At 39.5% G+C, this 27,418-nt stretch overlaps 1 protein-coding gene across 1 annotated transcript in view; it reads right to left on the bottom strand.

Moving 5' to 3' along the window:
• The window catches only part of LOC117429248 (LHFPL tetraspan subfamily member 7 protein-like), a 69,753-nt gene that overhangs the window by 25,622 nt on the left and 16,713 nt on the right, over positions 1 to 27,418 (bottom strand). The window contains exon 2 of the mRNA XM_034048550.3: positions 26,181 to 26,319. Coding sequence (XP_033904441.2) covers positions 26,181 to 26,319 — 139 coding nt within the window. The remainder of the gene's footprint in view (positions 1 to 26,180; positions 26,320 to 27,418) is intronic.

Below are 27,418 nucleotides of genomic sequence, written 5' to 3'. Positions count from 1 at the left end.
TTGGTTTGGGCACACAATCTGACACCAAAAAGCATTTAACTGCCCTGTTAGCGTGGGCTATGTTTTACACAGGAAAAAAAAAAATAGAAATGGATTAATTAAAGGATTGCATCCTAGGCATGTGTTATGTATATATAATTAGGAGTAATGATTTACATCTGTATGAACCCTGTAAGATAATAAGCGTGAGTGTGCCAGATGTAGTTAATTAACATGCAGGTCTTCATCGTCTCAGAACAGCTCTACAATCGAACCGCCAAAATCAGCACGTTGGAATGACGTTGAGGTTTATACATGTTATTATTGATGAGGAGGAAGAAAAAATGTATATTAAATTAGGGTCAGAAAAATTGGGAAATGGAGAAATCCATCAAATAGTATATTGGTCATTTAAAGGTCAACAAGAACCCTTGAAGAAATAAAAGCCCAGGTGTATATTATTCCTTTTCTATAAGCTAACCCCCCCCCCCCCCCCCCCCCCACTGAAAGAGTGTTTCAGTAGAAGGCGATTGGTCAGGAGGCTCAAACAACACTGACCACGATGAACAATCTCAAAATGAATGACTTCACAGTAGATTTCTACCCTCGATCTCCCTGAAGGAATCAGATCAGGAACAGACAGGTATCCCACAAGAATCGAAACACCTCGCAGACTCATCAGGTCGGAGCAGTGCTGGCATCTCTTGCACTATCAAGATGATTGCATTTCCAGATATCATAAGGGAAATCTTGAAGGCGGCTACACTGTTGGCAAATGGCAATGACAGACTTGGATATGTGTGTTATTTCATTGTAGATGTAGGCTTCAGATAAAGTATATTACAGCAACAGACAAGAAATCGAGAGTAGATTTTACCAGAACAGTAATTGGCTGATTTTTTTTCCCTGTGTAGTACGCTTTGAGGTTTATCTGTCAAGTGCCAGCACTTCGGTGCTATTTCATGATAACAACCGTGAGCACCAATATACAGACATTTATTTGAATGTTATGTTATCTCTATGGTACAATACCATTCTACCGTACCACTGTAGCTTCACCACTGGCTCTTGGTACTTTGGCACTGAAGATCCTTTGCAGTAGGGTCAATAATTGTTTTTCATTTGAGATTCTCCAGAATAAATCTCTAAATGTTTTCACCACAGAATAAGATTCTTTACAGCGGGACAGTTTTATATGATTTAAATGGACTGTCGCTTCCGGAGGCATCCGAGACAATGCCGGCGCAGTAAATCGTGTTGGCATACGGCACCCCTGGGATTCGTGGGGAGAAAGCGGTCCTTCGGGTTGTGTTATATTATGACATAATATTTGGCTGGGTATCACAAGCACTCCTCTCAGCAGAAACAGTGATTGCATTGGAAATGCAGGTGTGAAAACAGTCACACTATCTCCCTTCATTCATTTCTATATGCTTTGCGTCAGCCAAACTGCACACAAACAGCACTTCACACCTGTGCTGGCTATCCTGCTTGTACAACTTCCTTCAGAGGGAACCAATAAGAGAGATAGGTGTCTACTCAATTGATCTAAATGTTGGCGGATTTAAAGCCTTTAAAATCTGTTAATAGGATCACTGGTATTGTAAGCATCAACAGCAAGCAAGGTATTGTATTATTGCACTGACAATATCAAAGCATGCACATAATGGCATCTTCCCCAGGAATGGGGGATAAGGTAGAGGCAATTATTTGCTGGCAGCAATGTCTCTGGCTGCTTATTAATGCAGTAGGTTTTTATGTTGCCAGAAGGGGTCACTGTGGAGCGCAGTGGAGGAAAAGAGGTGAAAATTATATTTACTCAGTAAGACCCAAAATAAACTGCATTACAGCCAATCCCACACTCCTATTTTTAAAATGATTTTTATGACCCAGTACTAAAAGGTCTCATCTTAATGCCACCAGCAAACGAGGTATAAACAGCAAGTTCAACGGCAGGCTTCGATTTGCTATAATTCTGTTATCTCTTTACACAGCCCGCTGAGCTATCACCACCAGGTTTTTCGAAAAATCAATTCCTGTCATAGGGGTTTAATTCAAACCCGACTTATTTTTGGTTTATATTAGTTTGCGCTCTAGATGTGCTCTGGATATCAGAAAGCTTCTTACTGAGAGAGAAAAGCATCTGAATAATGAAAACAAAGAAGACTGTATAAGGAAACCTAACGGGCTGCGAGCTGTGAAAGACCCTTTTCACAAGCTTCTCTTCACAACCTTCCAAAGGCTCCCAGTCACAGTTTAAGTAGTTAAGAGGATAAGCACCACAGCTTTCTTGCATAAAAAATAACAGTAATGACTAACAGTGCACAAGCAGTTGAGCAACACAGTGAAATCTCGTTGCCCGACATAATTTCAGATGCCATGTAATTTCCTGCTATAGGCGGCAGGCAATCAGAACTAATAGGCAAGGCATTCAGGGGCTTATTGATAACAGCTGTTTCAATTACTGCGCTCTAAAACAAACGAACAAACAAACTAACAAGTGGTAGTCTCAAGCAGACGCCAAGGGTGTCAATGTGGCAGTGCTTCCAATGTCCCTGCCAAGAACCATACTCTTCACAAAGGTTGCAAGCTATGACAGCAAGCCTCTGGAGGGAAGCACAGCCTGCTAGAAAATCAATACAGCACACCTGGGAGAGCTAGCCAAACTTGCACCAGAGCCGCTGGGACAGGACCTTTCAATGGGTCACCAGTGACGTACTACTACAAACCCCCCCCCCCCCCCCCCAAGGAGTGGAATGCACTGATCAGTAGAACAGTCAATGTAGAATACAGGTGTTAAAACGGCTAGTCTGTAACACCAGTCTGTAAGGTGTCTGCAAGGAGGGATACCTGGCCATTCCCCAAAGGTGACTGCCTCTTTTAGCAAGTCTGTTATTCAGAATGACCCACAGAGTATTTCTATTACACAACATTGCAGTAATGTGTGCGGTCTTACTCATTGTGATTGAAACTGTCAGAAAAAACTCAATCAGTGATTGGCCAAGGTGCGTGCCACACAGACCATGCATATTGTGCGTTCATGGATAGGCTATACTGTATACCTCTGAAGAATCACACCAGGCTTGTCTCAATTTGTATGGCCAGCACGACTGCAGCAGGAATAATAAGTAAGTTGGTTGCAGTCAGTAACGATGCTTGTCGGACACAATCTGTTTAAGTGAAGATACATGGAGGCACTAGAAAGGTTGCTCCGTGTAATGGAAAGGTCACGCCATGACCAAAGAGTCGTGTACTAAAAGCAAACTAAATTATACAGCGAAGGCCTCGTCTTCATTTGGCACTGTGTGTCATTAACAGAACCCAAGTGGGTCACAGGGCAATGGGAAGCGAGAACTGCATTGCTGAGCTAGCTCCAAGTGCTGTGTTCAAATGAAGAGCTCTGGAAAATGTTCAGAAAATAACTCGTTGCTAAACACCTTGCTCTGCAGCAGGTCCGACTAGCATTGCCTGGGTCCTGAATAAAACCAGGTGACTGTAAGTAAACTGAGGCTGACATTTGTTACAAGTGGACTATGCCAAAAGCAGTGTATTCTTTCGAGCTGTTTAAAGAGGCCCACCACCGTGGTCTGTTTTATACTAAAACATGACTCCGGAGTGACTGTGTCCATTTTTACCCTTGTGTGCATTCAGTTGCACCAGAAGCCATAGCTTTTTGCCTGTCCAGTTAGTTGTCAACCCCTACATGATTCACAAGCTCCTCCTTGAAGCCCACGCAGTCGCTGGTGAAATGCAGAAACATTTTCTGCAGATTCGCATCATTGTTTATGAAATGCCTGACATGTTTATAGTCTGAATACTGGAGCTGTTGACTGTTCTCCGAGGGCCCTCTTTGAAACATACTCTAATCTCATGAGGCTGTTCTAGTTAAATATATACACCAGAATTTTATAAACAGCACATGTGGACTAATTAAAGAGCTATAGTTAACTATTTACCATGAAAGGCTTCTTTCTAGTTGATTTCTCTTAGTTACAGGAGGTGGTTTCGTCTCCACTGGGACACCCCTTGTGAAAGGAGTTTGATGGGGGTGGCTACCTCCTGAGGGATGGATTTCCACCAGCAATAGTAATCTGTCTGATGTACAGGTGTAGTATATATAGCATTATAGCCCCTTCCCATGGTTAATCATGCCATGTGTTCTGGAGTTCTATACCATTTGCATCTAACATGTGCTTTGTAATTAAAAACAATGTTATTTTGGGCAATTACAGTGTGTCATCCTCCTTTGAAATTATTATTATTATTATTTATTTCTTAGCAGACACCCTTATCCTGATTTCTGATAGATTTTACATTTATACATTCGTATCTGTCATTGAATATGTTATTAACCCCAGAAGGCACTGCTGTGTACTGTCTTACTGTCCTATTGTACACGGTAGACATCAGTGCATCTGCTTCATTCAGGGTGCATGATCTTCTGGGGGAGCAAACCACAGTATAAACACTCCTGCTTCGAAATGAATCGCCTCTCTGCTACAGGCTGCATCTGGATCAGACAGGGCAGTGTCATTTCTGTCAGCAGTCTCAATTACTATTCCGTCTCTGGCCCAGCATTGTTTATGGCAGGCCGCAGTGGGAGACATAAGGAAGGGCAATGGAACTAGTATTGATCCCCTCTTGAACAGAGCAGGCCATTCAAGCTGTAAGACAAACAGCCATCGCTGCAGGAAGTGGGTCAGTGCTTTTAGGGGACGGCTGTGCTGTCCATGCCAGGAGCAGCTCACTGAACCTGAGCTTGGGCACAGACCTTCGGCAGTGAGGCTGGTTCACAGACAGGTCGCTATCTGCGGCAGCTGACTGAGGATCTCAATTTCAATTGTGAACAGTGATACAACATCAAGCGCATTGACTCTGAAGAAACGCAAGCAGAAGCATTAGCAGACCTCAGGTTTACCAGGAATGGATTTGCAACACAATGGATTTTGGAAAAAAAACTGCACAGTGATTCTGCCAGGTTACCATGACACTGTAATGGAGGGTATGAATTGGTTCACCCCACTGTGGCAGCATTGTATGTTATAATATAAAAATACCACTCTTGTGTTACCATTCTGCCAGTGGCTCCTACCACCCCATCTGCCCTTGTGCTACAATTGCCAAGAACCATGGCTTGTCCATTGTTTTGCCAATGTATTGCCATTAAAGGTGGTTTGGTAAGGGTAACTGCACAAATGTTTTACAAATGGTTTGTCTGTACAGGAGCACAGCAGCTCTTAACCCAATGTGAACATCCTGTATACAGCTGTTACTACACTGCAAAGTCCACCAATTATTCATTCTCGGTAGTGCTGCTGTTTAGTGCTTATATATTTTTTAACACACTGTTTTACTATATTATTTAACCAAGTGCATTGACAGCTTTTCATGTCCAAACGCAGCAATCTATCCCACGGTGTAATGAGGAACCCCTGAATTAACCTACTGTAGTGGCTTCTTCTACTGGCTTTACAAAGCAGGGAAAAATACAGCTTCTGACGGTTAGTCTTGGACAAGTCTTCCAGCTATGTTACAGTGCCGTGGTTCAGCTTTTTCAATGACTTGTATTAGTGGTGCTTTAAAGGTTTTTACCAGCGAGTCAGTCCACCGGCTTTCCCAGTGGTTATAAATATCCCATCTGTCCGAGGCAAGATACTGTATCTAATATCTGCCTCAGGGAGCGAATTACCAAGAAAGCTAGGCTTTAAAATGTTGATACCATAGTTTGATGTAATCCTAAAATATACAAAGAACTGAACATGTTTTAGTGCTTAATGCAGCAATATTAACCCTGTTATTTCTATATCCACGTATATGTCAATTGGGCTTAGCCCTAATGTAAACGTTAATAAGATCTTAATCATTCTCCACCTACTCAATATTCTTCAACAGAAATGTCACGTTGTAACAGCTTTATCGTTTCCCGGTCCCCTTACTGCAAGACCCCTGCCCCCCCCCTACTTTTTTTTTCTGCTAATGACTTAAGTTTCAAAAAAATAAAATGAAAAAGAGGCAGGAAAATCTGTCTGAGTGATTTATTCTCGGGGAATGACATCTAATGGAATTTTCACTTCTGGGCAAGAAAGAAACTCCTTAACATGTTGAAAACCTGGCCAACATTTATTGCTTCATTTGTGACACCCACAGAGTAATGAATCTTCCTGACTGTCATTTTTCTCAATTAGATGTTTACTATCAGACTGAGCTTCCTGAGCCCACAATTATAAAACGTGTTAAAAGATGCACTAATTCAACTGTGGCCATGAAAAATTCCAGTCGGTTGCTATTTAATGGGTCTCACTTAATCATTTGTGAAATGGCACCGCAATTATGAAAAGCAAAGAGAAAACGATCAATTAGAATGTCACATGAAATCTTTTAACTGCTCCCACAGTGCAGCAATGTTAGCTAATGCCTATGTATGAACTGCAGGACTACAGAAATGCACATCAGCTTGCTAGTCATCTGCCACTGAGATCTGTATCAGGATTCAGATTAGGTGTTGCTGGATCGCTCGAAAGCCGCCAGTATCTTCTTGTTCAGCGGTAAAAAAAAACAAACAATTACATACAACGGACACATGCAACAGCACTCAGTGATCAATGAGAAAAAAGGGTCCAGTTAGTGGCAGCTCAGTTTAGGAGTCCACAATCCTTGCCAAATCCCAGGGAGTGTCTCCATTGTCCTTCACAATCCAGATCTTGATTACACTTGTATGGTGCACTAGGTACTCCATATCAATAAGTATGCACATGCTTATTGATCTATAGTCAATACTTAATACGCGCCATACTTTAAAGTATACTGGGGCAGCAGTGTGGAGTAGTGGTTAGGGCTCTGGACTCTTGACCGGAGGGTCGTAGGTTCAAATCCCGGTGGGGACACTGCTGCTGTACCCTTGAGCAAGGTACTTTACCTAGATTGCGCCAGTAAAAACCCAACTGTATAAATGGGTAACTGTATGTAAAAATAATGTGATATCTTGTAACAATTGTAAGTCGCCCTGGATAAGGGCCTCTGCTAAGAAATAAATAATAATAATAATAATAATAATAAAGAGGTGCCGGAGCCTGATACACGGTTTCTATCACAGGATCTTAGTTGTTTAAAGTTTCGAGGTGCTGTAAACTTGCTGCCCTTTACCGAGGAATCAGATGAAAATGTCACTCTTCTGGAGAGTATTGTTACCGTTTTAAACTGAAACTGAACCAAAGCTAAGTAGATTGTGGATTTGCACGGGGAATGACATTTATTCATAGATTGATTTAAATGAATGCTGGATTTTTTATTCTCCGACAGAAGAACACTCCATTATGAGCGGTTCACTTCATAGAAGCATTTATTCAATCTGCCTGGGAGTAATAAAGTCGTATTGACCGCACAATGAACGTTATGAAAAAAGAATGATATTAAACAGTGCTGCATGTCAAACGCCTTAACTTAATATTGACTGCAGGCACAGCACTTACTTGCTGTATTGATTTTTTTTGTTACTGTTTAATCGTGCACTTCGCAATACGAACAAAATATGTGATAAAATTCTTAATGTCTTTCCGCACCACTGTCCCGTCAGTTTATTACTTTATTTACCCAAAACATCACAGGATTCCAGATTTTTAAAGTTGCGTTTCTTCTTCCCCCCCGCTTGGTTCTCTGCGAACAGCTAATTTCTCTACAGTTTATCATTTAATTCTTGTTAATCTCAAACTAGCTCGTTATCAAGTGCAAAGTCTGAGCTTTTAAGTTAATTACACTCCACAACTGATGCCACGCGATTGAAGTCAGATCTGAAAAGGATTAACAATCTTGAACATCATAATGATAAATGAGACCTTTCTAAACACGGCACCTGAATCTGTGGTGTATAAAACAGCAGGTGATGACAGGGAGAGTGGCTTTAGGAAACAGGGGGGTCTATTTAATAGATGCAGACCATAGTGAATTGAAGTACTGCTGCTGTTTGAATTAGTTCTGGACCCTCCCTGGTGTGTTACACATTTTTACAGACAGAAAGACACTAAAGACTTACCTGCATGGTTAAATATTTGATTTTCATAACCTCTGCTTTACTTGAAATGTCACTATTCCTTCATGTGCGCTTTTCAACCTAATGTGGATGCTGGAGGCACAGTGTAATACAATATTATTATTATTATTATTATTATTTATTTATTTATTTATTTATTTTTCTTAGCAGTCGCCCTTATCCAGGGTGACTTACAATTGTTACAAGATATCACGTTATTTTTACATACAATTACCCATTTATACAGTTGGATTTTTTTTTTTTACTGGAACAATCTAAGTAAAGTACCTTGCTCAAGGGTACAGCAGCAGCGTCCCCCACCTGGGATTGAACCCACGACCCTCCGGTCAAGAGTCCAGAGCCCTTTATTGGAGAAGAAACCTTACAGGAGGGCATGATACAAAAAATACTCTTCATAAACCACACGCAGTCATAGGGAAAGTTATATATATATATATATATATATATATATATATATATATATGTATATGTGTGTGTGTGTGTGTGTGTGTGTGTGTACCCAAACATGCATAAAGCAGACACTCATTAAAAGATAGGAAAGCATTCAAGGCAGACAACATTGCTTAAATTGATTTTTAACAAAGGATTAGCACTGATCATTTGAACTGACTAGAGAGTAACACTGCAGAACTACCTTTAGGAATAAGGAATCAATTCAGTTGGCCAGACACAATACATTTAATTCCATTTACACTTTAACAAGGAGGAATTACTTTTTTGTTTCACCTTCCATTTCAGAAGGTCTAACAAAACAAGACCCTTTGGGCTGCTCCTTTCACGTGAAGTCTATGATACTTCAGACATTAAAAGGTCATATTCTCAAATGAAAATAAGATGAGAAGCCATAGAGTTCTTCCCCCTGGCTTTTTATTCTTTCCTAGCTTTCCTAGCTGAAAAGTACAAGTTTTGAAGTGCAAATGTATTTTGCTGTGGAAATCGCTAGAAGGCATGTTTGCACTGTATCTATTGTGTGTGTGCTCTTTGTCTTTTATACTATTGTATATACTGTAGCATGTGACTCACTATTCTCTCTCAATTAGCTCTCGTCATTCAGCTGACCTAATAACTGTGGCACTGGATAAATTGGAGCTGAAAATAATAATACAAATAATCTATTGTCCCAGGTTTGCTACTGTAGTTTAATATTGAATTACATGACTGTTAGCACTGTGAGAGTTGCTTGTCATCCTGCTGTCTTCCATTAAGATCAGAAGCAAGTGAACTGGAAACGCTCCCACTTCTATATTTGGTTCAGTTCTAGTCAACAAGGATTCAACCTGAATGGATGTAAAACAGTCTTGTCTCTGCAAGAGATGGAGTGTGGCCTGTATGTTTGCGTATTTGTCTTAGTGTACAAGAGTATAGGTCTTTATAAGAATAGGAAAAAATATACAGTTATGCCCATTGACATTCATTTCAATATTATTTGTCAAATAGAATACAAGAAAGGTGATGAAGTTAAGTGGAAGTTTGCATTAACACATGACCTTTTTGGGTTACAGTACCGCTTTTCAGTTTTAGTGTATTGGCAAGTGGCACACATAACACACTGAAAAAAGCAAAAATGAATTATAACGGGTGCATAGCTGGTGGTTTCAGTCACTCCTGTGCTGAAAATGTGGCTGCAAAGCCAGCTGTTTCCCAGAAATATCTCTCCAATTTGAGGACAGACGCTTTAGCAACTTTCTGGCGAGACATCGCTGTTGATGTGTTGCCAGAGCCTGAAGCTTGTGGGAAGGCAGGAACCATCTGCAGTATAATGATAAAAGTCAAACCAGATCTTCGTTTGGCTCTCTAATGAGGTTACAATACATAAATGCATGGAGGGGAGTACTGACAGACAGGCCACTCTGAATTCATTCAGGAACATCTACCTACCGATAGAGCTACCGCCTTTGCTCAGATTCGATTTGCATCTTTATTGTATTTCTTTGTCACAGATTAAGATCACTCATGTTAATTAAAAAGTCTATTGAAATATAACTGTGCTTGATGGATTGTTTTAGTGTTAAGGCTCATCAGTTCACGTCGATATATGCTTGATTCAGGTAAAAAACAGCTTTTCCACAAGGCTATATAAAGTGAACACACTGAATTTTGGAAGGTGTGCTTCACTTCTAATAGAATAGACTTTGAGGGCATGACAAACCAATATACAGTGTGACCCCAAGTCTGAAGAGGAGTAGAGCACAGATGTGATTCGTCAAATGCAAAGCCTGTATTGTTTTGTCAGGAAGAGCAAGTTATATTAAATCTCATAATCCGCAGGCAAGCGACAAAGGTTGCGTTAAACTGTAATCATCCGAAACCTGAGCACGGCAAGATGATCTTTAACATTAGCTGCAGAGAGCAGAGGAAGATGAAAGCGGTTAACCAACCAACGGCAAATGACATTAGTCTGTTGCGCGAGGTAACAGAATACAAAGGGCAATCTGGATTGGGATGCTGTGCAGATGGCAGGAGGATGTTTTTTTGAACCACTATTGATCCTCTGTGAAAACTAAACGTGACGTGATCATAACCTGCAGTGGAGCATTTAAAAACAGGTGGTACTACAGGACATTTACCAAGGAGAAACAGGAAATGAAGGCTTTGCACCTTGTCTGCCTTCCTTGACAGCTGTATTTGACAGTTAAAATAAGTAACGTATCCTCGTTCATGTTGCGTACGTTTAGAACCAGTTTCCATGCGCTCTTCAAGGATAAATTGATTCTGGCACAAGAGACTGCTAATTCCTCTGGTGCCAGTTTAGTGTAAGTGCATTCGGTCATCACCAGTTTGTGGCACGTGCAGATATCATCTTTATTACAGGCCTACAATGCAAAGAGTGTGTTTGGTATTCAATACCCTGTCAGGAGGAATGGCAATTGCATTGGTCCCCTACTGTCTTAATAATGGCTCCATCTGCCACAAGTAGTCCTAGGCATACAGATGATAACCGTGTGATGCAGTGGAGTTCTCCTGAAAATTGCCTCCCTTTTTACCTCCCAATTTCTCTTAAAATACTGGCTTGACATAAAAATGCTGGTCTAGAACAGGGATCCAATCACAGTCCTGGAGGGCCATTCCACTCCAGGTTTAACAGGTAAAATGAGACAATTAACTACTTCAGGATCTGGATGGAGCTTTAATTGGTTCAATTAACAATTTAAAACAGTTGAAACAAAGATCAGGTGATGGAAGGGCCAATGTTGGCCACCCCTGGTCTAGAAAATCACGAACATTGTAAAGTATAACACAAGACCAATTACAAACAAACAATCTCCACTCTCTAATCTACTAACAGCGTGCTGTATTTAAAAGCCTGCCAGCCACATTATTTATAGCACTTTATTATACAGTATGCAGTTATTTCCTTTTAGAATATTGATCTAAAAATCCTCAATTATGCAGCAAGAGGGTTGGCTAAATTGCCCCTATTTTTATAAATTTTTTGCAATTTAATTCAATGTGATCTTCTGACCTACTGCTGGTTAACTTTTTGAAATTCCCACCCTCTCCACGCAGCACACTGTTACTATACAAGGACACAATCAAAAAACACCATTAGATATCCCCTACATTTCAACAAAGTAATTAATAACAGTCTGTAACATTTCAGATTTAAGACTTCCATTACACTACTCCGGTGCTCCATATTCAATCTGGGTTTCATATTAATCTGCACCTTTAGACCTGACGCTTCTATAATTGGGAGCAGGATTTCCTTAACTAAACACTTTGCTAAGCTGCGGTTGTCAGTGACAATGACGATTCTGATGGCAATGCAATCCTTTCATTTCACTATCAGGTGATACACTAATCTTAAGCTTTATTTTTACCTTGTATCTGCTGTTGACAGCACCGCGTGGAAGTCATTTGCCTGAGCTATTTTAATGGAGCTCAACTCTTTCACAGCACAGACACATCAGAACAATCGCATTCTCCCCGGGCTGCTCCAAGTGTAATGCACATTGACTCGAACAGACTTCTCCATTCAGAGAATTAAGCGCCTTGCCAGCTTGTGTACCTCAATCTCAAAGGTTGATCTGCATTGCAAATGATGCTCATCCGCAGACCTGTTGGCTCATGTGAAATTCCAAAAAGTTGGAACCTGTCATTATAGATATTCTTTAGTGCAGTTGAAATGGATGCTAGATTGATAGGAGGGCTGCTCTAGTGGCACAGAGCAGGGGCTATATAAGCAGTGTCAGTATGAGATTCCCTAGATCACCCTCTCCACTCCCATGCAGTCCATGACCGCTCTTTTTGGGATGCTCTGCAGAGGTGTCAGTTGTGCCAAACTGCTGGACCTTGTGGACTACAATCCACCAAGCACTAAGTTAAGTCCATCAATATCATTTGACAGGGTCAAACTGAATGGATTAAAGAACCCAAAGCCAATCGATCACATTTCCACAATCCGATAACACAACACACACTTTATATTTGGGCTTTATACGGGCTCAAATAAAGCACCATGTGAACTTTGAAAAAAAAAAAAAAAAACACAACAGAAACGGATGTTAATATTCAGGGCAGAGGATACATGATTATTATTCCAGTTGCACATCACCACAAGAAAGCAGTTTTCAGATGCGACAGGGAGATAAATACTGATTTCTTATAATCAGTCTGGGTCTTAAAAGGTTATTAAACTTGGTGTCCCCTTCTTGCACAATTACCTTTATATAATGAATACAAGAATCAGCCAGGAAAGGGTTGGCCAAGTATAAAAATAAAATACACACGCTGTCCAGAGGAAGGTAAATACAGGACCGTCTGTTTACCGACAGCTCAGTGTTATTGTTTCGCACACACTAATTCGACAAAGCCATATTGAAATGCATTTCTGCTTTCCCACACATAAACAACACAGTGAATTAGTCATTGTTGATTCTCAAGTACCCCTGCCTTCCAAATGTAGATTTCATGTGGTAAACAAGTTGTGAAATCGTACTAATATCCATCAGAATAGAGGCCCGGAGCACCTTAACACAGACTAATCAAACAATGAAACAAACACAGTATTTGAGTCAATGCAATACAAAACCACTCACATCAGAAAAGGGGAACGGAATAGATAATTAAATGTTATTTTAAACTACTCGCTTATTAAAAAATGTAAAGCCTGTTGTGTTATTGTGTGACACCTCAAGCTATTTATGAATCCTCTCGCTTCCTGATTACAGGTCAGTGTTTTGCTTTGTTTATACATCTCTGGGTTTCTTGATGAAGGCATTAATTTTATCAGGATTACAGCAGATCTCTCCTCTCTTTGACTATCATGGACAGGTTTCACACACTGTAGGGTTTTGCGAAAAAATATGAACTGGCGATCGGCCAGATTTTAACACACTGCAATACAGACTACATTATGGGCCTCATTTACGAAACAGCGCTAAACTTTATGGTGCACGTTAATGATTTCTGTATTTACTATTGCAATTGTATTCATTATCACGCAAAATAATGGGCATATTATAAATATATATATACAAATTAAAAAATATGAAGAAACCAAAACCTTGCTTGTTTTAGTTCCAACCCACTACTACAGTATACAATGTAACGCTATTGTGTCACTTAATTAGACAGGCGGTTGGACTGACACATCCCCCTTGAAGACATCGGTCTAACTTCCATTTCTAGCACACTCTTCACCTCAATGTCCCGCTGCTGAAGGGAGCCCATCTGATTAGGCCTGGAGGCACTTTCTTTAATTGTTGCTCGCAGTTTCAATTACTAAGCTGCTGCTGCAGCATTGGCAGGCCTTCAATCATTTTAAAGAGAAACCTGTACAGTACAGGGCAGTTTAAGTTGCTAAAGCAGTTATTTAATCATGGACTCTGAGACGGCAGTATGAATTTCAAAGCATCTCCAGGTGAAGATTGAATTGGGATTTAAGGATAAATGAATGCACCTGCTTCCCTGCCAAATGAAACCAGAATCCAATGAGTGCAATCCTTCAGATGCAAAGGCTGGGTGTTCTTCTGCCATACAGTGTACGTGTGCATCTGCACTGATGTATTGTGCTGTGTGAATACAGTGTTGGCAAAAACAAACCTGTGTTTGTTTCTTAAAACACCTATGCTAGCAGTATATAGTGCACTTTATTTACATACATTTTGCATTAAACAACAAACAGTTCTGAGGTTCTGATAATGCCACAGACAGTTCTGAAAGCGTTATCAGACCTGACAGTGCACTCTGATTAACTGAGTTAACTGCACTGCCACTTAGACACAGGCAAGCAAGCCCCACCTGCTACTATGAATATACTAAAATATCTAAATTGGGTTCATATATATATATATATATATTTTAATTCTAGGTGATGCAAAGCATAGCTGTACTTGTATCAATGAAGGAGTCATGTGGGTCTCCACCTGGTCTTGTTTGTTTTTGTTTGCCAGTTGCACCTATTTGCAGACATGCCTTTAGTCACCTGTAGAAAGATAAAAGCAATCTAACCTGGCTATTGTCAACATTTGTCAAAGTTTTTTCACACGTTGCAACATTGAAATAATTCCGCTGGTGTTTTTATAGGGGAGTCAGAGCAGGAGGTTCGTTAAACAGACTTAAAATTACATGTTTTTATATTTTTTTATCCACATTAATAACCTTGAAATTGTTGTTCTTGTTTTGATCTACTGTGCATAATGAGTTAAAGGAACTACAACATGGGTTATAAGATCCTACAGACACTGTTTATGTCAATTCTCATATTGTTTTAACAGGACTATTCTTACAGGCTGCATCTGTGGCTTGACAATGCTGCCGACTTCCTGCTGTAGATGACACTTCCTTTCTAGGCTTTTCCCACGTCACTCACGTTGATCCCAACACCAGGTTTTATTTGATCTCTTTCTACAGATGCCATGTGTTTTCTGCCTTAACAGTAAACTTCCAGCTTTCTGACGCAAATCCATTTTTTGTTGAACAATGGAAAACAAAAACTCAAAAAACAGAGTTTCAAACCTTATATAAAGTTTGAAATAAAACGTTAAATTGTTTACAAGTGAACCCACTTAGGTACAGGCACACCTACCTAAAAGGCAAAGTTAATTTTGCACCCAATAAAATCAAGCACATTAAAGAGTTATATATATATTTTATTGATTAGTATCACATTTTTAACATAACATAATGCTTCAGTGCTCATGCATACATTTTAAATATGCATACAAGTTGTTAATAATGCATTTTCAGCATAAATGAATCAGGAACCTTAGAGGCCAGAGAAAACGTCAGCCACAATTTTTACATGGAAGACCAAAACCATCTCAGATCTTTTGGGTATCTATCAAAACAGATAGCATAAAAAATGTAAACCATGCACCAAACCACACAACAAAGACAATGTTTTTTTTTTTGTCTTCACTGAAAACAGCGTTAAATGGATATTTAAAAATGTATATACTCCACCATGCAGTGTTGGGGAAACAAAACGCACCGAGCCTGGAAATTGAGTACATTGTACTGTTTAATTGAGGGGGGAAATATAGAAAAACAAAGAAAATGTTCATTTCAGTGCAAAACCACCATTCAAAACATTTAAAAGGCAAAAATCACTCAGCTACCGGTGGATCTGGAGGTGTTGATGTCACGAGGCAATTTTGCATGGCAACAAACAGGATCCATTCCATTACTGTATTTTCGGAAAACAATGAAAAGTACGATAATGAAAACTAATCTTGAGATTATTACTGTGCAACAGACTTATTCATCTGTGTCAAGGAGTAATACTGAATACATGTTAATGCACATGAGACGAGGCATGACATACTGTCCCTGGACCATTTGTTAGCAGTGGGAGCTTAGGTAGGTGCAGTACTGTCAGAGAGATGGTTTCGGATGAAGTCTCTTTCATGCAGTCATGGAAACAGCCTTGTTATGTGTCACCATTGAAAAGCCTTTAGTTATTTCCAGCTGAAAGTTCTGCGTTCTGAGTCATAACCTGCCTTTTGGGGTAAAGACGACTGATTTTTAATCTCTACCCATCTAATCAACCTAAACAAATCAATTTCCCTGTGGCGTGACACACATACGCAGTCTATACATGGCTATGCAGAAGCAGGCAGCCGTGCCCCTGGGGATCTCATCGGCAATTAATAAAGTTTCACATGGTTCCACTGCCTTATTTTTCTGTCTGGTATCTACAAAAGTGTATTAAATATAAATACCGATAAATCCACAAGGATAATCAACAAGTAATTCCAGAGTAATTTATTTAAATTTAAACTGATCCGAATGTTACGCTCTGCTCCATGAAATGCAGCGTCAAGTAAGCTTAAACTAATTCACAGGTTAGCAAGTGTTTACAAATACAGTGGCGTGTCTGTTTTCCAAATACATCTGTTACTTTTCAGCTACAAAGTTGCAGAGAATTTTAGCGAGAAAGGAGCGGGAATGAAAAAGGTGACCGGGTGAGAATTGGCAACCTCACACTGTACAAAAGAAGGCTCATTTGCATCCATCACACACACACACTGCTTAGAAAAAGGAGCTAGCAGAGGTTACAGCAGCATTGCACATCAGTGTACACCTGCATTAGGTTCTTCATAGAAATATATAAAATACATACTTTTACTGTAAAGCATGCAAGTAAACTGCAAGTGAAAAAAGGTGTCATTTGAATTTGATAACGTGTTCACGTCTTGGATAAGCTTGTTGCTGTGCTTCACACTGCTGAGATGCAGCAGTATATTTGGGCTCACTCAATGTCATAGCATGTTTTGAAAATAGGAGTGAGAAATAAATGAGCCTTTGTTTCTGACTGTGCGGAAGTTGTTCTCTAGAGATTAAAGAGTATAGAGAGAGTTTTGTCAGTAGCATTTGCATGTAGTGCTGATTAGACAGCAGCTGCTTTCTTTTGTCTACTCTAAAAATAACCAATACCAGAACTCAACAAGAAGCTTTTTAAGCTAATGATAAAAAGAAAAATCAGAACGCAGTGTATAAAAACGAAGGACAGCTCAGGGTTTGGGTGTACAGTATTGTGAAGCGTTGATGCGCGAGTTTATTATAAATAAAAAGGCTGAACAAACAGCAAACCAAATACTTTAACCAAACAAAACAGCACGGTGGCTAAAACAAACAAACACAACAGATAACGGAACAAACTGCAATCAGGGCATGTGACCGGCCGCACAGGAAGTGACACGATACCAGGAACTCATATTTTGATTCTGTAGCGTCATACTTATAAAAATAAAATCAATGTATATGATAAAAAAAATTCCTTTCTCCTGGCGAATGTTCCATGGTAAAAAGTTAAAAAAAAAAAAAAAAAAAAGATTTCCCTAAGTTAATTTACCTATGATGTGTCCTTAAAAAAAAATATATATATATCAACACGATCAGGAATAGGATGTAACATTTCTGTGATACGGACAGCATGGGATTCACACTGCAGGGGATTCTGTAACAATTGAAAGTATAAAGTCTAAGCAAAAGATTTTCAGCACAGTGATAGTGCAGCATAAATAAGACTCGATTTTAAAACCTTGTTCTTCACTCCTTTAGGCAACAATCACAATACAGATTTCTTAGCCTGACCCACGTCACAGCGTTCTCATCTCCACTACATGACCGTATTTCAAGCAAAGGTGATGTTGAGGATGTCTGGAGGCAGCAACTCCCCTGTGCTGATCAGATCAAAGATTATGGCTGGACGGGAAGAGTTACAGCCGCACTCTGAGATTATTTCCTACCCTCTTGTGATTCCTGACATGCAATTCATCCCCCACAACGTGATCACCCACCCAAACGGGGGATTGGTATTTCATTATTTTAATAAGCTCTTTCTTGGCTACACATCAATATCTGCACTGCATAGATTGAAAAATGTTGTCAGATAACCTGATGGAGAACGCAATTTCTGCGTGGACCATGACGGAACGAAACAGAGAGGCATACAAATCCCTGTGTCTTCACTCCCCTGCGCAAGCACTTAAAGCTGCAGTGTCCAACACATGGAATTCACAAGAGATTTTTTTATTTTATTTTACTATTGGTAAAACACCTGTTCAAACAGTAGTCTAGTAATGAGTTGGGACTTCAAGCAAGGTACATTTGACGAGCTGAAGCAAATATGCTGAACACTTCTCAAAATGATTAAAACTTTAGGTGATCCAGTCTGCTCAGCATTACTGTAGGTCAAACACACGCACACCAGGTCTTGCTGTAGACCAAAGGCATCTATCTCTCTTGACTGTTTAACAGATGAGGCCAGGCACTGTGCTGGGCATAGGAAACTACTCCTGCAGTACACAGCATATTGCTCACGGTCAACCGTAACGTTGGTTTGCTTAAAGAATAATTCAGACTGCAATATGACCTTTTTCAAATCACTTCCGCTGCAGGCATGCCCAGGAATACTAAATGGAGGATTTCAATCTGCAGTGATCCTCGTTCACCACTGAGCTCATTAACCTGTTCCAATTTTGTGTCAACTCTATCCGAAGGCGTCATTTGGGAAAGATATTTTTACTTTCGTTTTATAAAAGACAACTTTGCTCTATGGACTAAAAATGCAGACCTCAACCAACCACAATGAAATCACATATATTTAATCTGATTTGAGAAGCAACCCTAATATGTAGAACAAAAAATAAATACAGTTAGCAGTATGAAATGCATGAGATAAGTGAAATGGACTGGATGACAAGTTGGATTAAGTCACAGTAGCACTTGATTAAAAACGATGTGGGATCTGTGAAGGTTCTCCACTACATATGCAGTACTGTAATATTAAACAGGCACTGTGGTGACTCACTGGATTTATACTCATTTCTCTGCAGAAAAGTGAATCATCTTTTTTGCTTGCGCTTGTTGCATTGTGTCAGTGCAGTTCTCTGCTCTGTTAAGGGACCGCCTCTGACTATCGCTGATTGGTCTGTTAGCAGAGCTGGACTTGGTCATTGGCTCATTTCTGACAGACAGAGAAAAGGTAAATGCTGGCTATCCACCACAGTATTTTTTATATTGCCTTAAAAGCACATGTAATCAAAACCATTGAAAACTTTGAGAAATTTCAACAGAAACAAAATCCTAATCTTAAACACTTTATCATAAAATATGCAATATAATCTCAGTCATCGTCTTTCATGTTACAATAACAAATAGAAATGACCAGAGCACATGCATACAGCGGGTCCTCCTAATCGCAGAACAATCACACAGTAACTGAAAGGTTAACAATATTTGTACAAAATCGATAGTTAACCAGATTGCAGTCCACAACATCTGTAGGAGGCTAGGAGTGTATGATAAAACTTTGGTGAAGATTGGCAAAAAATCGAGACAGACATCGTATTCGACATGTAGAGTGTCACAGATGCAGAGTGCGATCATATGGTAAAGAACAATAACAAACATGGCGAACCAGACATGGCAAACATGGTAAATGCATAGTATAACCATGGGAAAAGCATGGGAAAACTGCAAAAATACTACACAAAAATACAGTGGTAAACTTTTCTAAGGGTACGTGTAGCACATCAGGGTCCAACCACTTCTTACGCCAGCTCCCATAATAACCCACATTGTTAGAACAGCACAGAATTTAAAGAAGGGTCAGCAGTGCACCTGGGAGTATATTCACCCTGATAAAGCTGGACCTCTATCTGTATGAAAGCACGCGCCGACGCGGCACTGCCATCATGCCTTTCAATTACAGCCTGCTTGCTTGTTACAGTGTTATTATTTCCAAAGCTCGTATTATCTTTGGGATGCCTTACAAGGTGTTGACCAAAGAAACCAAAACAAAAAAGCTACATAAGAGCTGCCTGCACGTACATACCAATCAGGAATTTCATTTGGCAGTTTTCAAGAAGTGTTCATTTATCACAAAATACATTTTGACTGTATTTGCAGTATTGAAACTCACAGGTGAGAATAAACTGTGCACGGGTAACCTGAGCATTTCTATAGCAATTAGAAGCAATTCTTGCAACGAGACAGTATCAACACGGAACTGAGTGAGGTACCCTTAGACAACAACTTCAAGATGCAATTGTGATGGATCTAAAACTGTGCTAGAAAACAGCTACGCTTCCCTTTCAATATGAAATCCCCCGAAGCAGAATGTAATTGAGCCAAAAGAAGCATTACTCACACAAAGCATGTCTGAGTCTTGGCAAAGCAGAGGCTTTCAACTGAGTGCCGCCCATGCAATATGCATGCCTACAGTACAAACTATATATTTGTTTGAGGTTAGGGAAAAGGCCAGACATACATTTTAGCGCCTTGTCTGCCAAAACCACAAATTGCAATTTTATTTAAATTGTTGTTTCCCCATTTCTTTCAGTTATGTTCTCTTAAAAAGTCTCTTTGAATTTCAATTAACTCAATTAATTTGATAACACCACATGCCCTGTGTGCCTCTATCATGTTTGAACAACTCAAAGGTGATGAACGGTTATCCCTTCTGGATATAGAGGGTTTGTATTCATTTTTGAATTATTATGTTATGTGTTTCTTTCTCCTTTATACAGCTTCGATAGTACGTTACCAAAACACCCCCCTTTCTGTCTTAATTATTTCAGATCATGTTCCATACACGCCCTGAATATAATCTATGAACTATAAGGTGGTGTGGAAAATTAAATCACTGTGCTATGGTATTACAACAGCATTTAAGATGGGCGTCAACCACTATTTGGCCTAAAATACTTTTCAAATTCTTTTTCTCTTGCTTAATGCTTCTAGAATCATGAGGAGCAATTAGATACAGTTAAATGTTTTATTATTATTAGGAATGCAATGTAGGGTGTGGTCCCTGTTTGAAAAGGACAGTATAAACAGCTCCATAACAATCACTGAAGTCTAGATTTGTGTTTGCCAACAAAAACAACAATTTCCTGCCTTTTAAGAGCTGCATAGCAAGCCCATGCGGTCTTTAGAAATACATTTTTGTCATTATCTACAGCATTTTCCACCCCTGACACTGGCATGGGCCAAGCCTGTACATGTTCATCAGTTACTGTATACTTGAGATTGTACCCGACCATGTGAAGTCTGCGGACAAACCATATATGATGGTGTGTATTTCAGCATTCCGTGTAATGCTGTCAAATGGAACTTGGTTGGAACAAAACCAGTTTGTGTCTAGTCCTCATGACAGGAAAGACTGCAATGGATCATGTGACTTCTCCAATTGGAAATGTGGCTCAGAAGCTCCCTTTCCCATTAAGCTCAATACTATGTTTATAATTATTTTTCTTTCTATAGTCCTGATGTTAATCAGTTAAACCTTAGCCTATCTACAACAAAATAGGACTAAAATAAAGGAAGGCTTGATCCACAGCCACGATGGGATGGTTCAGCGTTCAAATATTAAGACACCGATTGACTTAAAGGAAAATCTGCAAAACAATCCGACTGTGACCCTAAGAAACTGCTGACCATCAGGACAAAGGTGCCAGAGTGACCACAAGATGCCCCACAGACATGATGCTCAGTTCCTGCTCACGGAGCAGCCAGTTCCTCGAAGGACCCCTTCAAAAGCATGAGCTTGAAATCTAATAGGACTCTTTATAACATTTCAAATCCCCAATCTGTCTGCTCACGGTTTTCAATGCAGATTTTGACAAACGCTCTGTAACAGATGCTGGACGGGCTCCTTGTCTGTTCACAAATCTGCAGAAATCTAAAATTCCCTTCAAGCACAACAACAAACTGCAATTTATAGTCATTTTCTAATTTTTCTTTCTTCATGCTGACAATGTTAACACAAACGAAACAAATTATTCGATCAGCTCTCTCGGCAATGATGCTCATTCTCTTGTCTTGGCTTCCGCCCTTGTTTATAACGTGCAGTATCGCATTACATTACCTTAGAATCGTGGATTGACTGATTGCTGGCCAGCGTCCACTAATAAAGCATTCAAGTATAAAAGACTGTTTCTCAAGTGGGTCCACCAGTAATCATGTCTTTGCCTGGACTCCCTGAAAACTGGCTTTGGCATTTGATTAGATTTTTGTTTTCTACTTTTCGTTTTGATATTTCTCATAACTGCAAGACTGTTCCTCCTGCAAAAGTTGTTGCTGCATCCTCATACCTAATTACTTCATGTGTGAATTCAAACTCCCTGCAATGGCCCAGGTGCAATCAGAACATGTGACTTACAGCAAATCTCTTCACAACATAAGAGGGTCTTGCAATTATGTAAATAAACCAAATAAGAGGCAATATGCTTGATGCTGACATCTAGTGCATTTGACACATTTGGGAATTTTTGATTTCTAAGCAGTGAGTCTCTGAAGATAAAACAGAATCAGCCGCCTCCAAAAAATATATATATATATTTTAATGTGAACAATACATTATTGTAGCTGTAGTTCCACGGCTAGCGGCTGTTAATTATCAAATCCGCTTTGCAAACAGAAATGGGCAAAGTAGTAGTAAGAGGAGAGCCTGAGAAAGATAAGCACATTTTACAAATCTGCGCTTCGGTTCCAAGTGTGATGAAAGCGGCAGGCTTTAATTGGAACCATCATCTCACAGACTTCATAAAAAGACAAAGAAATGTCCTTCAGCTGCATAATCGCCCTCAATCACATTCACAGGACCAGCCTCTTTTGAGATTTGTAAAGGAAAGAAAATGACTTTCAAAGTGGTAGAAAATTAGCTAAATACATTTACCTGGCTTATAGTTTTTGGGTTAACCCATAACTTTCATGATATTCATAACATACTATACTTAAAAGAAAAAAAAAACAAAACAACAAAAAAAAAAATAACACACACACACATCAGTTATCTTTATCACAGTTATTTTGTTTTGTTATTTGGTACTTTTTAAAATCTGGTTAACAGCGCCAAAGCTGTAGAGTTAGTAATAATTTTAGACTAACATACATAATTATTTATAATACTGTTTATACATGTAGGGATTGGACAAAATGCTAGAAACATCTGCTAATATGGTTTACACAACCATTACTGGCTTCAACTCCTACAGAGAAATCTGAACAAAACGCATCACAAGAAACTGTCCAATTAAAGAAGGTGTCAAAGTAGTTGGAGCCTCTCTTTAAGCTAGACGTGAATAGAAACAGATTATACGGCTGTCATATAGGCAGACTATGTTAGTTTGTAACAGAAGGGTATGTTTGCCTGCTTGGCTGATTCACTGTATATATATCCATCAGACGGAAACTTTAAAGCCAGAAAGCTTGCAAAAAACACTGCTGAGGATTTCACAGTCTAACAAATAGGACATCTGCAAATAAACTTCAAAAGACTGATGGAAATAACCAGTTGCTCTCACATGAAATGTACGTGAAGGAGGCCACACACTGGTGTTCCATCTTCCAGTTCAACTGGAATTCAATTCATAGGTGGTATCTTTAATTGGTTTTGGTGGTTTATTTATTATAATTGTATATTCTGAGGGGAACCGAACAGCGCTTTATAATGTAAATCGGAGCTCTGAATAAGTTGAAATGGGACAGTACTCCTACAGAGCATGGGTAAGAGAGGAATACAGTCAAACCTGCTTGTCAATGTCACCCTCCGTTTACTATCACCATATTGAAATGTACCATCCAGAATATAATGGATTTACATGACTGCAAGTATTGAAATGTTCCGACATACAAAAGTAGGGGCACGGGAGCATACAGAACACTGCAATCCAGCTTCCTTATGTTTTTAATTATTAGAAGATCATACATTAATTAATTTAATTAACACTATTGTATTAAATGTAATACCCTGTACTATATAATCCCAAAGCAGGCAAATGTGGTGCATCAACAGTTCTATGTTTTATTCCCAGTGAGGGTTAATTACTCCAAGAAACATGATCAGTATTTCACCTGAAAGCTAATTGCCAATGAAGCGGTGGTACAGTGGACTAGATTGCATAGTTACTTAATTACAAAGCACATTGCAGTGTGTCCTTTACTTCTCACACTCCAGCAAGGACAAATCCTATCCATTATGCTCCACTTGAAGGCCAGCTGGCCTCATCTGCCTTGCTTAAGTGTGCATTGAACATAAATACGCAAAAGGGTGGTTGACATGTTAATTGCATACTCAGATTCTAAAGAAACAAAAAAATGGAATTTGAATTTGTCAATAGTTTTATGTTGCCCTTTTATTTGTTGGGAGTTCATTAGCACGGTGGGAGACTCAGTGTTTAAATGCACCTCGCAGTGCACTGCCTGGTAGTTCAGAGTCTTAGATTGAAAATACACACACACACACACACACACATACAGTAGGTAAGTTATGAATCCGTGTGCAGCAGTCCAACATGTATCTCGTTTCTAACAGGACACCCAGCAGTGTCAAAACAATAATAAATCAGAGGCAGAAATAGGAAACAACCAACACAAGAAAGGTTTTCAAAGGAGCAGTCCAAAGCTCAACCTATCTGTTTGATGATTGATGTACTGATCATCGCTGTACCTCTTGTATCGGCAGCCCAACCACCAATGGGGAGTGTGTGTGTGTTCATGACACTGAAATCTAAACCCCCTCTAAAATATGCCTGTGACTCTGGTAAATTAAACATTCCTGTTGAGAACCCCGGTGACACACAACCAGCTCCTTCATTCACCCTTTGACCTGTTTTTTAAATTAAGAATAAGATATCCAGGCCTCTGTGTGCAATTCCGTATTAATAATTTCACATGCAGTAATTAGAATCATAAATTTGAACGCTCTGGTAAGGAAATAGCGAGATATGCCTATTTACTGGATTATAATGCAAGGGACATTAAGCCTCGAAATTGTTGCTCCCTAATACTTGCAGGGCTTCTTTTCTATGAAATGAACGGGCTTCCTTATTAAAGAAATCCATAGCACCTCTGAACCGCTGACCTGCCATAAAGAGATCCAATGTTCTTTTTACTACGCACAGTAAATCACTCTGCGGTATAATGTCATACTGTACATACTCAGCCGTGGTTCTTAGCAATGCTTATTCCTGGTGAGTGGACTCTACCTGCTGGTATCCAGTACATTCATTTGAAGGAGGTTAACATTAATAAACTTAATAAATGGTCTCAGCTACTTGCTTCTGACTTGCAGCTTAATCTCCAGTATAATACCATGGACTTCAGGTTATAGAGACATAGGAAAACTACAAAATAATAAGGTCTGAAACATATTCTCTGAAGGATAACACACTACAAACCTTCTCAGTATCTTGCAAAAGTAGGTCACAATTACCTACAGCATGTAGCACTGCACATCATACATACGCTCATGATTCTCTTATATACTTGAGCATCTTTTCTTGTTCATTCTCCACAAGTTATATTATCTTAAAGCTGTGTGTGTGTGTGTGTGTGTGTGTGTGTGTGTGTGTGTGTTTTATCCTTTGTATTTCACCACTGGGTCCGTACTCCAGGAACAGCATGGCACAGCAATCAGACAACACTGAAAACAACATTTGTGGCTTCACTGGTTTTCAGAGGCTGTATCCGTTGTCGTTGTGTGGTCTGTGAGTCATTTTGAATCTTCACACATAACCGCTAAAAGCAGCCACAGCATAATATAAATACATGTTTAACTTTATTTTATCAATATTATAATTATTATAATTACCTTATTTCTGGATATTGGTAGCATAAGGTATAGGGCAGATTCCCTGTCCTCTGCTAACACTTTTATTAATATACGGGGAAATGTACAGAATATGGTAACAGATCACTGTGTTTTTCATGGGGTTAGCTAGTGGTCACTTCTCTGAAACGTTGCCTATTTTAGCACTGTTCATATTCATGTACAGCTATGGCCAAAGGTTTTGTATCACCCTATAGAATTAATGCATTTTGCTTCAAAGTCAAATGAAACCTGCTGAATAATGTTACGTTAACATATTGAATTACATACCGCTTTGTAGTTTTCCAAAAACTGACAATTTAAAAATGTGACATTTCGAAATCTAACATGAGATACTGTACTATTATGGGTTCCGGTAGACTTTTTTTCTCGACTTTTTTTGAAAATTATGTTTATATAGTTTATTTTTTTAAATTGTGTCTCAATCCTGAAATTCTAGGTGATGCAAATGTTTGGCCAGGCTGTATTTATTTCCTCATTGTTCAAACAGTTCTCATGGTATATTTGGAGACATGGGCACTAGTTTAGTAATTGAGTGGAAAGCGCAATGCCTGGTAACCTGCAGGAGAGGCCCAGGAGACTCTCACTCACCTGCTGCTGTTTGCATGTATCCAGCCAGCGTGCACGCCCTCCGCTCACACTGCCCACTGGGAAGGAAAATGGTGATGATCGCCAGCAAGGAGCTCAACGCCAGCAGGGCACAGCCTCCCGAACACAGCACAGCACTCGTCTGAAACAAAAAGGAGGGCGAGGCAGCAACAATTACACGTGTCCCATTCTAGAACCTTCACACACAGAACCCGGCCTTCTCATGAGTTAGCAGTGGATAGCCATCCTCTGTTCTGCCTGTGATCTGTGTCTATAGAAGCCTTTGGTTTTGTTGTTCACAGACTTGGTAGTAAATTGTATGAAAGCAAGTAAGTGATAAGAAATATAATTACAATATAATAATAATAATAAAAAACATTTAAAAAGGGTGCACACTTTGATTTGTTTGGATGTAAATAACTGTTGATTATATAACCGTAGCTGATACATTCCACCCTATTTTACAGCAAGTTCTGTTACAATTACATTTGATTCCTTGTAGAAAATTGCTAGGAAATATGGCCCATTAAATTGTCTCAAAAGTACATCTTAGTTCGAACAATGCCAATTAAACTGCCACTTAAGTGACTAGGGGAATGCATTTCCTTATACAATAGCTGGACATTGATAATGAATAGTATGGACCCTTTCATTAGGCTTTGTTCTGACTTCTCGGTCTATATCGGGGTGTATCGTGTTCCTCGGGTTATTAGGATTCATATGACAGCGATAATGGCAAATGTATGACATGCATGAGGGGATTATGCAACTAATACAAGTGTCATTAGTACCCCTTCAATGTGTTCCAGTGCTTCGAGTGACAGATAAAAACCAGCCAGTGACAGAAAAATTCACGCCTGACAGGGGCTTAATTAAAATGTACTTAGGATGGATGCGGAATCGTTATAATTGGAATGGGTTGAGATGCTTCATTTTCAAACATAGAATAGAATCAAAACCCTTGTCTAGTCTGAAGAGAGAAAGTAGGTCTTTTCATCACGCAGAGCTGCCCCCCCTTCACTTCAAATGGGTTTACCAAAATCCAAGAATAAAGATTTCACAGTCTCGTTAATATAATTCAGGACGGGGGGGGGGGGGGGGGGGCGGGGGGGGCACTGCCTCGGAAATGCACAGTGACTAATGATGTCCCATTCTCAGCGGTATGCCGGGTAATGATGATGAGAAACACCAGATTGTATAAAACAGTAGAAATGGAGAAAGGCACCCAGGACACTGAACAA

This window comes from Acipenser ruthenus, chromosome 24 (genome assembly GCF_902713425.1).
Source record: "Acipenser ruthenus chromosome 24, fAciRut3.2 maternal haplotype, whole genome shotgun sequence".
Classification (NCBI taxonomy): domain Eukaryota; kingdom Metazoa; phylum Chordata; class Actinopteri; order Acipenseriformes; family Acipenseridae; genus Acipenser; species Acipenser ruthenus.
The sequence above is the reverse complement of the archived record's forward strand: the minus strand, read 5'-3'. Positions and strand labels throughout refer to the sequence as shown.